At 36.3% G+C, this 15,311-nt stretch overlaps 4 protein-coding genes across 8 annotated transcripts; all 4 read right to left on the bottom strand.

Moving 5' to 3' along the window:
- Nucleotides 1-14: 14 nt before the first annotated feature.
- Nucleotides 15-5,567, bottom strand: LOC124181597 (cyclin-G-associated kinase). Its single transcript, XM_046568306.1, has 5 exons — nt 4,518-5,567; nt 4,206-4,267; nt 2,552-3,919; nt 678-2,438; nt 15-454 (listed from the first exon to the last, which is right to left on the bottom strand). The coding sequence occupies exons 1-5, from the start codon at nt 4,639-4,641 to the stop codon at nt 347-349; spliced, it is 3,423 nt and encodes a 1,140-aa protein (XP_046424262.1). The 5' UTR covers nt 4,642-5,567; the 3' UTR covers nt 15-346.
- Nucleotides 5,568-6,594: 1,027 nt separating this feature from the next.
- On the bottom strand, nt 6,595-8,967 carry LOC124181619 (mpv17-like protein 2). Its single transcript, XM_046568340.1, has 4 exons — nt 8,012-8,967; nt 7,144-7,622; nt 6,863-6,988; nt 6,595-6,667 (listed from the first exon to the last, which is right to left on the bottom strand). Exons 1-4 carry the CDS (start codon nt 8,034-8,036, stop codon nt 6,650-6,652), a joined length of 648 nt encoding a protein of 215 aa, XP_046424296.1. The 5' UTR covers nt 8,037-8,967; the 3' UTR covers nt 6,595-6,649.
- A 150-nt stretch (nt 8,968-9,117) lies between these two features.
- LOC124181620 (60S ribosomal protein L37) lies at nt 9,118-10,456 on the bottom strand. The gene is made up of 4 exons (XM_046568341.1): nt 10,386-10,456; nt 9,953-10,088; nt 9,469-9,553; nt 9,118-9,238 (listed from the first exon to the last, which is right to left on the bottom strand). Exons 1-4 carry the CDS (start codon nt 10,386-10,388, stop codon nt 9,187-9,189), a joined length of 276 nt encoding a protein of 91 aa, XP_046424297.1. The 5' UTR covers nt 10,389-10,456; the 3' UTR covers nt 9,118-9,186.
- A 323-nt stretch (nt 10,457-10,779) lies between these two features.
- Nucleotides 10,780-15,136, bottom strand: LOC124181607 (translation initiation factor eIF-2B subunit gamma). 5 transcript variants are annotated; one of them, XM_046568321.1, is made up of 6 exons: nt 14,519-15,136; nt 12,998-13,065; nt 11,990-12,697; nt 11,558-11,891; nt 11,093-11,313; nt 10,780-11,020 (listed from the first exon to the last, which is right to left on the bottom strand). In XM_046568321.1, exons 3-6 carry the CDS (start codon nt 12,652-12,654, stop codon nt 10,864-10,866), a joined length of 1,377 nt encoding a protein of 458 aa, XP_046424277.1. In that variant the 5' UTR covers nt 12,655-12,697; nt 12,998-13,065; nt 14,519-15,136; the 3' UTR covers nt 10,780-10,863. The 5 variants fall into 5 exon arrangements, with proteins under 5 accessions (XP_046424277.1, XP_046424278.1, XP_046424279.1 ...); XM_046568322.1 differs by lacking the exon at nt 12,998-13,065 and adding an exon at nt 12,836-12,921; XM_046568323.1 differs by having other exon boundaries at nt 14,593-15,136.
- Nucleotides 15,137-15,311: the final 175 nt, after the last annotated feature.

Below are 15,311 nucleotides of genomic sequence, written 5' to 3'. Positions count from 1 at the left end.
ATCGACCTAGTATGTTTACATTTGGATTTAAGTTTAATTTACACTGTCATATATACACGTTACGTAATAGTTTCATCTTGTCTCTTCTTTTAGTCAGGAATTACATCTCTTATCATTATTCAGGATTCGAATAATGAAGTCGCTTAGGCAATGTATGTTTGAGTAGATATTTTCTTGTGATTCGCTGTTATACATTACGATTAATTGTAAGACTACGATATCGGAATGCAATAAAGACGAGAATATCTTACAAGTAGCAGAATATCATTAATCTAGTTGATTATTAAAGTATCGTAGTTGAAGAAGATACGGACTAATTATTAACAATTAATATCAATTGCTATAATTAACTAAACAGATTTTGTTGCGCAGCGTCATTTTCAAACGTACTCCAAGCGTTATTCAACTCCATGAAGATCAGCTTTGCTATATTCTCATTCGCTGTTCCAGCTTGCTGCAAAATAAATTCAACATAATTTATTTTAGACATCTACAGAAGGTATTTTTACGAAATTGAATTTTAAATTCTGCATTTGAAACTTGTATTGATTCATATAAATTTTGTTATTGTTATACAAATCATTTTCTTGATTCCATATTTCAAAGTCAGAAAGCAAGTATGGTTTAAAAAGTATAAGTTTCAATTTCGAAGTCAAATTCTGTAAAGGTATTAGTACCTTATCAGGATGCACTGCAAGACAAGCTCGGCGATATGATTTCTTAACATCTGCAGCAGTAACAAGCTGATGCATTTCACAACGCTGCCATCTCTCTGCTTCTGGCCATAGAACAGTATGCAAAGAGCAGAGAAGGGCTCTTAGATTTCCTTTCTTGCCTTCTGTCCATTCAGCAATTTTTAGTCTATCAGGATCCATCGTCTTTGCAGCTTCAACTTTACGCATTTCATTTATTGTCTTCGGACTTTCCTTCTCTAAACGTCTCGTGCTGAAGAAATTATACCCCTGACTACCCAACAAATCTCCAAAAGCATCTCCAGCAGCTTTTGCAGGCTTAGTGCTGAATACACCAGTATCATTTCCTCCTGAATCACTCGGCGGTGGGGGCTTTTGAATTCGAGGGCTAGAATGTACGGGCGTGCTACCTGCAGCTGGACTTGCTGATTGTGGTGTGCTTGAATCTCGCGGTGTGCCACTCCAGCTGGAGTTTAATCCTGCACCTAATGATCCAGCTAAATTGGCAAACGGATCTTTGGTCTGCGCTGCAAAATTTGGTGTACTCGCATTCCGTGGAAAATTTTCTTCAATACTTGGACTAGTTGCTCCTGAGCCAACCCATCCACCTAAAAGATCAGCATTTCCACTACCTTGGAGTGGATCGAATAGTAGATCGCTTGTAGACGATTTACCCTGCTGATTTTGTTCAAACAGTAAATTACTTCCTGTAGAAGAATTGGTAAGAGCCTCAGTATTTATTATTTCCGCTTGGCTGAAGTCAGCAAAGCCTCCGAGTAAATCACCAGTTCCTTTACCGTCGCTGGAAAATATGTTCAAATCGGGATTTACTATAGTAGGAGCAGACGCTGGTGCCGGCGGTGCAGGTACACTAGTATCTGGCATGCCTAAATTTAATAAATCTGCTTCAAAGAATTTAGGTTCTTCGGTTTGAACTTCCTCTTGAGGTAGAGCCTCGAAGCACTCACTCTCATTAGGATTCTCAACTGATAATTGAGCTGCAGGGATTTGTTGAGAGATTTCCGCCACGGGTACATTTGTTCGGAAATTTTCGAGAGTTTCTTCCATTTCAAGAGTGGAACCAAACAGCGGGTCGGGGATAGGTTTTGAAGATGAATCTTCATCCCACGGAGCAGGAGCAGCAATAGATTTTACAGGACCATCGGTTACGCTTATGTTCAGGGTGACTTTGAATCTTCCCCCGAGATCCGGGACGTCATCAAGGTCCGGTTTTTCGAAAATCATGACACTTTCTTCCGATGATATGTATCCCGTATGAAATTGTATGGATGCAATTTTGATACCCATAATTCGTCCCAACTGTTGTCGAGCGTGAAAAACGGCGACAGTGACATCTCCTTTCACCATTGCATCTCCCAATACTAGAACTACTTTTCCTTCCATGACACCAAATAATTTCATATCCTCATAATCAGGTCGTCGGGTCGAAAATACCAATGTCCCTCCACTGTAAATTTCTACATAAGGGCGGCAACCATCTCGTGCCCGAGTAAAAAGAGGCACTGGCTGCAGCAGGAGAGATCGTAGTGAAATTGGTTTGGTATGTGGACAGATTCCTTGAGCGAGTGATTTCATGTAGTATAGACTTCGAAGTTCTGATGGTTGCATCAATGGAGCCTGACAACGACGAGTCGTAAATAATGCTATAGCTTCTTCGCATGTTGCCAATGCTCCGGAATAGAGAAGCAGAGCACATGCAACTGTAGCACTTGCACGATAGCCATCCTGCAGGGAAAAACAATTTTCATTAAAATGAATTGTTACATAATCGAAAAGTCTATGTAGAATTCGGAGAAAGAGGTAGATATGGATGCAAAAATATTGAAAGCTACACTTACTGTGCAATATATAACGACAACGTGATTAAAATCAGCATCTAAATATCGATATATGTCTTGGCATAGTTGGTAGAGAGCTGATAGAAGCGGAGTGTTTGATTCGGGAGCAGCAAAGACAAAAGAGCAATCGATGTGCTTCCCTGGTAGTCTAGCTGAGTTTGGTCGTCCCCTGGATAAGTTGTACAATTGTATTTTAGCCGGGGGTGGATGTCTAGCTTGAAGAAAAGCTCTAACATCTTCGACGTGGTTAGATCGATATGCAGATTCAATTCCATCTGCCGGGTATGGCATGATCAATATGCGGGACGTCAAGTAGCTCGCATCTAGCTCGGTCCTTGCCATACTCTGCTGAACCGTTTGCATCACCTTATTTGAAGTATCCTTTAAATTTCGAAGAATACTTCCTGCTCCTCCTCGTAATGAGCTAAACAAACCAGAAGGTGGGGCAGCTGCTGACCTGGAAGGCAAAGGTTGAGCTGGAGGAGGTCTCGACGGCGGGACTGCTGGAGGTGGAGAGGGCCTAGGCGGAGGAACGACTGGCGGGGGCATGGGTCTCGGAGGTGGCGAAGGTTTGGCTGCAGTAAGGAGCTCAATGTTGGCTGATTCCCGCGGGTCAAAAGAATTGGACTCGGCAATAGCAGCAAGACGTTCCAGCAATGTAGCAGTTGTCATTCGTTGAACAGGTGAAGACTGCAGGCACCCTTTTATGAGATCATGAAAACAGGCCAGACGTGGGTTGGGCGGAAGCGGAGGATACCTTGCATTCACTATAGCTAGTTTGTTACTATCTGGAAATGGATGTCGCAGAGTAACAAGAGCATAAAGTACACATCCAAGGGCCCAACAGTCGACTGGGGGACCTATGGGCTCATTATTCCATGTATCCATAATCTCAGGAGCTCTATACATTGGCGTTGTAAACTTTGCCATTTGCTCTTCAAGCATAGAACGTCTCTGCGCGCTCCAAGAGACGTCGGGTAATATTTGCTGAGTAGTAACGCTTCCAAAGTCACATAATTTTATCAGGCCATTAGCTCCAATTAAAAAATTTTCTAGTTTTATGTCTCTATGTATAATCGGCTCTGGTTGAGCATGCATGTGGTGAATGGCTCTTGTCGCTTGGTAAGCTATACGACATATTTGAGGCAGAGTCAGAGTATTCGCAGCAACATTTCGCAGAAGATCAGCTGTCGTTCCTCCGTTGCATAATTCTGTTACCAATAAGTATTCACAGCTTTTTTGATCCTCTCGCTGAACTCGCTGAGCGCATAAGTATTGTATAATATTTTGATGGCCTGATAATTTTTTCAGGGTATCTATTTCTTGAATGATTATGCGATTAGCCTCATCATCAACAGCGATGAGTTTCTGCCAAGCCAAACAATAAAAAAACAGGTCATGAATGGTACCCGTAACTCTGACTTGAATGTGCAAACTTCTTTTATGTGAAAAAAATTAGACAACTTTTTGACTAATTTTACGTAGTGTAATTTGACAAGTCAAGATTTAGTGATAATGCAATACCAATGAACTTCTTACCGAATGTAAGACATAAATTTGTAAACACGGATTGAGCGGAGTAGTAGTAAGTGATATTCAAGGATAATACAATAATAGCCCAAAAAAAATAAAGCTGAATAAAACTATCTCTTACCTTTAGAGCATATTCTTTTCCCGTTGCCAGATCCTCTACAGCATAGACCATTGCCCATCCACCTGTCAAACCGACATTTGACAGATGTCAACAAGTAGATATAGCCATTGATTTATTTAGACAAAAAAGATGAGATTTAAAAGTAGATAATAAGCATTAAGTTCGGTTGAATCCGATATAACAGGTAGTTATTGAAAGGATGAACTGTTTTATGTGGGATTATTAATTCAGGCGAATCAAAAAAAAAGATGTGAACGATACGTGTACAACTATGTGAACAAGTAGGCGGATTTGACAGGGAGATTTGCTCACCCTCGGCAAGCAGTCGCGTCACCCGTAGCTTTACATTGTTGATTTCAATTGTCTGGCCAACGTATTCGTCGGAATTTGTTCCTCCGTTTAAATAGCCAAGGGCAGATCTGAAATAATCTGACATAGTTGCCCCTCAGCCCTTCTGCCCACTTCAGATCACAGTGGTGCAGGCAGCTAATCGTAAGTGTGGTTCTGCCATATTGGCTTTATGACGTCACGGGACAAGTATTGATACTTCTCTACCGACAGATTGAAACAGAGGCGCCACAATACACGACCGATTCATAGACTTTGACCGATTGTAGGTTTGCTTGCTTCATCGGCTCACACGGTCACGTCAAGAATAATCTTTGGATGACGCGTGGAGGGCGTTTTGAATATAAATTTTTCTAGCCAGTTGATTAGTTTTCCATTCCACGTCATTAATTATATGATGTAAAGAAATGTTACATCGTGATCTATATGATGTTTATCCATAGAGATATAAGAACAGAGTACGTGAGCCACAGGAGCGCACATAAGTGACAACCAGCACGTGATAGAAAGAGAGAGAGCAACTAGGGTGTCTGGTTGTCTTTGTCTAATCACGCATGTCTGGCGTGCCGAAGGTTGTTGACACAAACATAACCTGCTTCGTACTCTATTTGAACATGATTATACCAAAAAAGAAGGTTGGTGTTCCACAGAATATATCGATGAAGTAGTCAAACATATTAGCGGTTCTATAGTATTTTCATTAAAGAATAAAATTCATTGTAAACAGTGCGTTGCTATGATAGAAAAGAATACGGATAATAGCAGCAATTCCAAATTAACTAAACTAAAAAATCGTGGAGGCTTGCACTTTGCATCTGACGACGTAAACTTTATTTGTATTAGTGCTGGAAAAATTTTACGTCAAAATCGACATTTAAAATTTTCTTCAAATATTATGGATTGAGTTGTCTCGGAAACTCTGAAAATATTACCAAACACGATATTAGATGGTGGTAAACATTCTTTGTAACAAGATCCCTTGAGTGACCACAGACATAAATTGATTTCACTTATATTGTATATTAGTTGATTTAAATTATACTAATACTACTATTCATAGTCTTACTACTGTTTACATTATTTTTTTATATACTTATGTTTTCGTATTGAGTGCTGCCGAGACTCGCCTGCTGCGCATTCATGATTAGACAAAGACAACCAGACTCCCTAGTTGCCCTCTCTCTTTCTATTGCGTGCTGGTCGTATCGGCTGACTCACGTACTCTATTCTTATATCTCTATGTGTTTATCGCGTATATGTCAACATCTTTGTGTATTAAGTCTATGGTCAACCACATCTATATATGCGAGCAGCCTCGATTCAGTTGATTCAGTTCAACTTTTAATTATAGGGTGCCCATGTCGATGGCGACGTTGACGTATACATCTCAAAATATCCTCAAATGCGAAGAGAGCTCAACAGTCCCATTCTATACGCAATTCTAAAGAAACACACTCCAATAATTTATTGTTTAACGCAGAAATAAAGAAATAGCATGAATTCTATGAATTTAATATTGCGATTTCGTAGAATCCGTGCCATTTGTTTACTTCTACGTTAAGTGAAACTTTATTGGAATTTTGTTGTTCAGAATTGCGTATAGATTGGGTCTATTTAGCCCTTTTTTGCGTTCGAGATGCGTGGACTCCGATATTTGAAGATTAATACGTCACGCCGAAATCGACCGGGATACACCCTTAACATTTGTGTTCGTTGTGTGTTAAAATTTTAATTTCAGTTTACTATTTTCGTTCACACGTGGTGAACGCGCACATTTATCGTTAGATACATTGTTGTTGATAATTATACTTAGAGATTTGCCTACTGGCAACTGTCTATTTTCTTTTTTCGCAACGTCAAACAAAATACAGAAAATTAAATATTATATGCATCCCAAATACTAGCAAAATTCCAAAAATTATTCTTATTTATTTTCAAATAACAACATATCCACTTATCAACTATATTTACATCGATTTTGAGCTAAAAACACTCATTCTATCAGACAAGTTGTAATTTCTGCGTATATATGTATATATATACACCTTGTCATTTATTTTATTTACAAGCCCACTTGCTGATGATTTGTTCAATAATCAGTCATATTCTGCATCCTGCAACGGAAGAACGAAAAAAATAAAGAATGAAGATAAAGCGAAAAGTGCGAAAAAGTTGGAAGAAAATACGGTACATTATCAAACAAATATACAGTGCGAATTCAATGATTTCCAAGATTAATGGAATATATCAGCTTGTCTAGCTACTATTTATCCTCTTTTCCACAGTGATGTGATGATTGATCTACTTACATATCTTATGTACGATAAAAATGTATCGTAGATCATAGTCATTAGATTTGTATAGATCACACGATACTGTATAGGAACCAGTAGGAAATTAATAAACTGTACAGGAGGCCAGAAGCACCAGTCGATCTGGAAGAATATAATATCCACACATTATAAGTTTTAGTTCATCAATAACACTTAAATACTGGCAGACCAAATTTGAAAATTTACTATCAGTGTTTATTCATTTTTAAGCTTAACAGACTTTGATTTGATGTTTGCAAATAATGATCACTGTTTACCTTCCAGGTATCCAAAAACTTTAGCGCAACTTCATTTTGGATACTTCCTATTTCATTATGTTCCAGAGCTCCAAGACCACAGAAAAAAATTGCGAGGCATGCAGGACTGGCGATGAATTGGTCTGCAAGTATTTTCTTGACTAAGGAAACTGCATCTTTTTTGGGAATCGTTCGTTCTAATATTGCATAAAAGTAGTGATGAAATGGACCCTGTATACTGCCAACTATAATCATATTTTTTGTTCGTATATAATCGTGGACATATTTTTTATCATTATCGTCAATATTAGGTAGAGTTATTGAGTTTATTTCATTATCTATTTTAGTTTCTGAATCGAGCTTTAACAATTTTCCGCTCTGCAAGGAAACACTCTCGTTTCTGCTGCATTGTTTCCAATGCTCATGTCCCTGCTGGAAAAGATCACCGAATCCCATCATTAAGCCGCAACTCACAGTATTTGTCACTAACAGGTACTTTCCTAAAGAACAAAGTTTGTCATATCAGCAGATTTCGATTTCTTAAGAGAAATAGAAATATTGATTGAGCCAAGTCCAACTATTACTCAAATATACATTCGAACGTGTCATGTTAAATTTCTATTTATAGTCAAATAGATTCACCCTCATTGTCAATTATAATCTTTGAAACTTTTTCCTTCATATGATTGAAATTTCTAAGAATATATCAATCCTAATTTTACTTTTTAGAATACCATTACACATTCGGTTATTGTAACTAAATCCTTGTGGCCTTGACTCAGATTTGGACGAGTTGTTGATTGCCAAAAAAAAAAAGATTCAAGGCTACTGTTTGTATTAGGTAACAAACCAACAGACAACTGCTAACAATACAACTCATTATACTTACCAAACAACTTTCCAAGTATACCCATTTACCTAGCTGTCCAGTGAAATATTGAATAATTGGTAAATCTTTCAATACTATCTGATGGACTGCATAATTTTTTATTTGTAAAGGGATGGGGTAGCTGATGTCAGTGGGAATGGATTAAAATTTTGTTGGATTAGCTGAATATACAAGGGTAGAAATAAGTGTAACAAGGATTATTCTTATTTTATAAGCCTGTGTTATCTGATATGATTCTTAATTTTTTGGTGCTTGCGTAGAGAAAAAATTAGTTGAATTTGGTGTGGCATAACGTTTTGAAATTGATCAATTTAGGTTATTGAATTTTTACGTTATATGATTATGTAATACACAGGATAACTCATATGTTCCATCTCGCGCCAAAAACTGAATCTTACTAAGATATTTCGACAAGAGTGCGTTGATAAATAGACTCTGAATCGCTGTCAAAAACGCCGCGTTTGCGCGCTCGCGCCAAGGTCGATCATCATTATTTCGAACACCTACTAAAACCTGTAGTTCTTGGCGTGACAGGTGCATCCACAAATTATTACTTTTGGACTGTGATCTCAATTCTTGTCGATTGTGAGTTTTGTACGGAAATCCGACGTTTTATCTATTTTATTTGAACTACTGATACAATATTACTGTTCTGATACGTTTATTCGAGGATTCCGAAATATATACCTTGTTTTAATAAAACAGGAATTAGCATTAGTTACTATCGTATTCTAAAACTGACGTTTAATAATCTGTGTCAAATTTCCCGAAACATTGATTGACTCGTCAACATGGTATCAAATGTTGAGTTATTTTTTTAAGTTTAAATTGATGTGCAATGTTTGACAAACTCTTTTCATGAACTACCGCATTGTGTCGAATATAAACAGAGGTTTTTTGTAGTTGACAACACCGTCAAAATATCCATTTGATGTGCGGTTACCTGAGAAAAACACCCTGAAATACTATCTTAGAATGGGGGGCTGGTTTATACTCTGATATAATACAGTATTTATCGACAATGGGACTTTCTTGTTCATTGTTACAGGACATATGTCATGTAATTGCATCACCCTATTTTTCTAAAGGAACAAACTTTTATATACAGTTCAAGCTGTTTATTAGGTCTTAGAGTTTTCAAAGTTTTCACAAATCTTAAATAAAGTTTTTGTAAATTACTTTGCAGCAACAGCCTTGGGCTTGGGTACACCTTCCCTGAAGCCGTTCCTGCAATAAAAGATAAGATATTGTAACAATAAAATCTGAGAATAAGAAACTCATTACATCAATTACAATGCATTCATGAATTTGTTTTAAATATGATGGATTCAAGTTTTTACATGTCGTTACTTGCATTTTGAGTACGGTAAATCAAGTTCCATTTATGAATAAAAAAAAAGAAACAAAAAAGAAACAAAAAATAACTATTATTTGTCAAAGAAAAGGTATAAACTTACTTGAACTTGCGTCGAACGATTTTAAGGTGACGCATGCGGCCAGTCCCAGTAGTCTTCCTCCTTTTAGCCTTGATCGACCAATTATCTTCAAAAAAAAAAAAAAAAAAGGACATAAGTAAATAGAGATGGTATTGTTACAAATTAAGATAAAAACATTACATCAAATAAAAACAAATGGAACTACCTGATAGATTATAAAACACATTAATTACTGCTAGAAAAGCAACGGTTACATCGTAACTGTCTACAATATTACTTGTGAGTAATAATCAGTTACATAAAATAAAAGTTCTGAATATTGAAGCATCCAATTCTGAAGGCAAAAAAATAATAAAAATGTAAATGTGAATATAAATTAAGTGATCATACAAATTACCAGTGATTCACCTAAATAATATTAATGAGGAAGGTTACGAGTTCAGAGTATGATTACTTTTTCTAGAACTGTGTGAATCAGGGGAAAAACGAGTGGTCAGAAACTTACATGACCGCATCTTTCTCTGAGGATATCCACACTGAGCGCATTGCGACTTTTGGATGTGGTATGAGCTACGTCCACATCTCCTGCACAGAGTGTGTGTCTTGTTACGCCTTTTACCAAAGCTGGACGTTCCCTTCGTCTGTAAAGAAAATTATGAAACGTAAACAGACGTAGTATTTGTGCATAACTACCGTATGACGATTCTGAATAATTCTGTCAGAAGAAAATACCGCATGTAACTGCACACAATAAGGATCCTAACCTCCCCTACTAAGGAGAGTTAAACAATCTCTCATTTACGGAAATTTAACAGTAAAACTACAAAATTATTTACGAACAACAGAGCATTTAAGAGTTGTAGAGACTTATTTGTCACTCATTGAATTGTGGATTGCTTTTAAATAATTGGATTTGAATTTATAAATTATACGCTTACCATCTTGCACGAAGGCTTCCGTGACTGTCCGTGACGAAGGCTCACTTGAAAAGAGGAGATGTGCGTGTTCCTGAACGCTGCCTTCAGTTGTCTCAAGATGCCCACATTGAAAATGTTTTATCAAGGTCCTAGTTCGTAGTCTGGGTATAATTTCAAAGCCTATGCCACATAAAGCCCGCGTAAATTTAAAATTTCCCACGATCGTAGACAGTACAATTTACATGTCAGTCAACGGTGTATTTATCTACTTATATTAGTTTTTTTACCATTTGAGTTATTTTTTTCTACCAGAATGTCGGATGCTAAGCACTAGAAGAACAATTCACGTTTCCGGGGGAATATAGTGCCCACATCATACTACAATATTCGAATAATCAACTAGCAATAACGTATAATTAGAAGTAAACAAATTATTTATTTCGTAGTATTTGACATCATTAAAATACAGAGTTGCGAATAACGTTACTTTGTCAAATCTTTAAATTTCCATTAGATTACCAATATCGGTCAAAACTTCATCAGAATGCCGACTACCAGCTGGTACCGTATGATTGGCTCCTACTATACAATGATTTAGCTCGCAGCCTTCTTCGACTACACTGTCATTGCATAATATGCAATTGTTAATTACGCATCTGAAAAACAGACAAAACAGTGAGTGATTTATTTGGGTTTACTTTATTATTCAAAAAAATGTTTTATATTACCCTTCTTTGACCATAACGTTTTCCATTACAACGGAGTTTAAAACCCTTGTTTTCGTTTCTATAACTGCACTTGTACCAATGTGACTGAGCTTCAGTGATGTCTTTTCACTGATTGATGCATTATAACCAATTGTGCAATTTTCAACTTGGTTGGTTTTGATCATTGAATCATCAAAAAATATCGTTGGCGCCGCTGACAGAATAGCCCACTTTTCATGAATCTGAAAATATAATCAACTTAAGGCGTAATATAATTAGTAGGCTAATATTACTTCAGCCCATGTTTCTGAGATTTATGTTTTATGACACAGCCCCTCAGAGGTCACCAAGAGTGGGAACTGTCGGCACAAAAATTATTGTGCAAAAACCAACAAGCCATAACAGAGCAAATTCTGGATAACCAACTTATATTAATTTCTCAATTATGTAATGTAGAATGCAAATTTCCATAACAGAACAACCTACTACTGCGTTTGCCAGTGCGTACATATGTATGTTATTTGCTCTAAATCCAAATTCGGTATTTTGAATAAAAGCATAACATTTTATCAAATCTTCGTTATAAGCATTCTCCAAATTTGTCGAGTGGTCATTGAAGGGCGACATTTCACTGATCAAAACATCTAGACGTTTTTTCCGTTTGCTCAGAGCTTTTTCCGTTACCAATTTAAATATATCTCTGTCAGTGTTTTGTTTCATGATAGATGTACTTTTTTCTATTTTATTGGGGTTGTGTGTCTGCGCTGATTGTTTCTTGATAACATATGGCAATAATTCACCTTTAATAGAGCTGATGCTTCTGTAAAAAATAAACAAAAATTAATCAGTACTTCGGTAGTAAGGTAAAAATACACTTGTGGCGTTAACTGATCGTTACTCTTTTACTAAAAGACATACTTGTCAATTAGTAGACAATCCAAAATCCATTTATGGATGATATATAAGTGTACATCCAAAAGATTTGAGTTAATATTGAAGTTTGTATGTTTCTTGTACAGTTTTCGTGATATATTTATCTTTTCTTCAAAATCTGATGCAGAGGCGAAAAAAATTAATCGATTAGTTTCATTGTCTATTCCAATCAAATCTCTCTCTGGTTTTGGTTTGCTCTTTGGTCCAGGATTAATCAATTTGTCAGAAAATGTTGGAAGTTGGATCAGCATAGAAATAATGATTGCTGAATGTCTTCTATAAGAATTGAAAATGCCACTTAAATCGATATTCATGATCAAGTCGCAAGGGAGAACAATGATGTCTGTGTAGAACTTCTCATGGATTAATCGGAGGACGTCAGCAGTTCCTAGATCGTCCCCACCTGGGATTCCAACGAAATCACATCTGAGTCTAATATTCAATTTGTCTATAGCTAACGCTATTTCATTTTTCCATTCTTCTTGTACCACAACAATGACTTCCATGAACCCGTTACGTGCTAAAAGTTTTAGGGGATAGTAGAGCATGGGATAGTTTCCAATAGGCAACAAGCACTTGGCTCGACTAGCTGTCAATTCTGTCATTCGGGATCCTTTGCCTGCAGCAAGGACTACAGCTTGAAATTCCATTTGGCGCCACACGTTGTGTCATGCGATTCCAGGTGCAAAGGGTCTGCAATGTATAGGGTTAGATAAATTTTAGTGTTGCCGAGAATTTTACTATCATTAGACAGTACTTCCTGACTTTTCTGTGTTACTTATTAGCTGGCACAAATATAAACACTTATGACACAACCATGTGAGATATTACCTATTACAATTTAATGTGGTCAAAGTAGCAGTTATATTAGCCACTTCATCTGTAGATTAATTTTCTTGGATGTTAATGGAATCGAGCTTAAGAATTCAAAGTTATTCGTATCATAAATAACATTGTAGTAAAAGAAAATGTATATCAATTATAAGTACTAACAAAGAGCATCACTTTGGTGTCCCCCTCTGATTTTGTTGCCACTCATGTATGTTGTAGAATACTGAAAACTAAGAAATGTATTTTTTTTTTCAAGTGGAAAAACGTTTTGATCTAAATAAAATGTTACCAATTAAAATCAATTTAATTGCCAAAACCACTCTTGTTTGATCGCTATTACAAAATATTACATTTATATTATATTATATTCTTATGTTGTATTCTTATGATTAATATTACATATATTAACAATCATGGAATGAAAAAATTTTCAAAGGTTACGAGCTTTTAAAGCAGGTATATCAGAAAAATAATATATTATCTGACCACCCCATAGTTAATAATATTCTTATATTGCACCAACAGCCTTATCATTTACCAACACATTCAATTTTAACATGTCTTGTATATCATACGATATGTGATTAAAGAATACGAATCTGTTTTATTGTCTACGTGCGTGCGTAAAACAAGACCCTTAACATGAAAATATTATAAAATAAATTAAATCATATGTATTGAATCCGACTACAAATATTTTGAACGGAAGAATGGATTTTTACATATCATTCATATAGACATAATGCTAATGAATTTGTTCATATGGATCGTTGTTTAAAAACAAGGAACTGACAGTGAATGAGCCCATTTAAAAATTATGCTCTTACCTAGCGTATAAAAAAAGCACGGAAATTTCTCTAACGTACAAATATAAGTATTGATACCCACCCTCACTTGAGGGGTAGTCTATCCTCTTTGCAGAGGTAGTTTTTAAGTATGCAAGAGTGCGCATACACTACGTTCGTGTTTTCAATCTAATGGCATCAGCCATATCAAAATAAATTGGCACATGTTTGATGCCGCGAGTGAAAAGGAAAATGAAGAGGGTGGTTCACCCTCCCACATGCCTAATAATTTTGTAATGTGATGAAACTTCAACTATGAGCTGACAAATATATTTTGAATGAACAGAGACATTTTAAACAGATGGAAGATGGCATGTGAAGTAAATTTATACAGCGGGCAGTTTACTCCCTTGACTTTGCGTTTTTGAAAAACGCAAAAATACATGAACTTCCATTTTGTTTTCTCTATAAAATGGCATTGGTTTCATTCAATTAGGTCCACGATTTTTAAATGGCGAGTGCAAAAAAAAAATGAGGGACGGTTCACCCCTCAACTTTATTTATTTTGTTTCAATATGTATGGTAGTCGTCACAATGATTAACATGAAAAACATTTTCAATTTTGGTTCATTGAAATCAGCCGATTGCTTGCGGGTGAAACTGTCAAATCGCCCCTTGAAATGCCTTACTTTGGAGGGTTGTTTCACCCTTTTAAACCGTTTTTCCGCCGATAAAAAAAATACACTTCTTTTAATTTTCAAGGTTCAACATCATAGATGCGTTGCAACGAAATCAGAGGGGGAAACCAGAGTGATGTTCCTTGTAAGTACAAGTATCGATTCTAAGAATTGTGGATGTTCATACAATTTCTATTTCTATCATTTTCAGAAAAACTTACTAAATATGGAGAATTGATATTTTCTTGACAGACAGGTTAACTCATAACTATTATTGACATCACCGAACAATTACCATCTATTTATACTTTATTCTTCCGTGTGACGCTTCCCTGATCGGAAATATGGTGGAAATATGCCAATCCTGATCCCTCTGGTGCCAATGAATTAGTCCATCTGTCTTCGTTTGTTTATACCCGTGGCTGAGGCATTGAAGATAGGTGAAGCCAAGGTATTTTTGTGTAATATCACAGGTGGTATTATATAGTCACCATCTTTATCATTTGTAGGTTAGTAAACAATACTGGTAACGAATGTGTGCTTTCTTTGTAATTTTTGTACGCTACAGCCATATACATACATCGTTTGGGGTTCTTTTTATATCAATTATAGTACATTTTTTATTTATCATCACATATTATATCAAATACTTGTTCAACAATATTTTGCTTCACAAATTTCTACCCTATCGAACTGGATCTTCGCCGTACGTTGATATGAATTGTTTTTGCTCACCACGTCAGGCATAAATTTGAACTTCACCAGCAATCACAAGCGAGATCGGCTGGCTGTGATTTGTATTTCGGCCTACTTTGGCAGAGAAAATCACAGGATCGAATTAAGTAACAGAAGTCCTACGTCAATATTGATTGTAATAAAAATTTCAGGAATTTTGGAGTCACTCGATTTAGAATAAATTCGTGCAACAGTGCCAATCTAGATAGTGCTGCACTCTGTGTGAAGTTTTCACGAAATACCCTTGTAGTTGCTTTTTACAATAACAGATCGCAGTGT

This window comes from Neodiprion fabricii, chromosome 4, assembly GCF_021155785.1.
Source record: "Neodiprion fabricii isolate iyNeoFabr1 chromosome 4, iyNeoFabr1.1, whole genome shotgun sequence".
NCBI lineage: Eukaryota > Metazoa > Arthropoda > Insecta > Hymenoptera > Diprionidae > Neodiprion > Neodiprion fabricii.
This window is presented reverse-complemented; position numbering and strand designations above follow the sequence as displayed.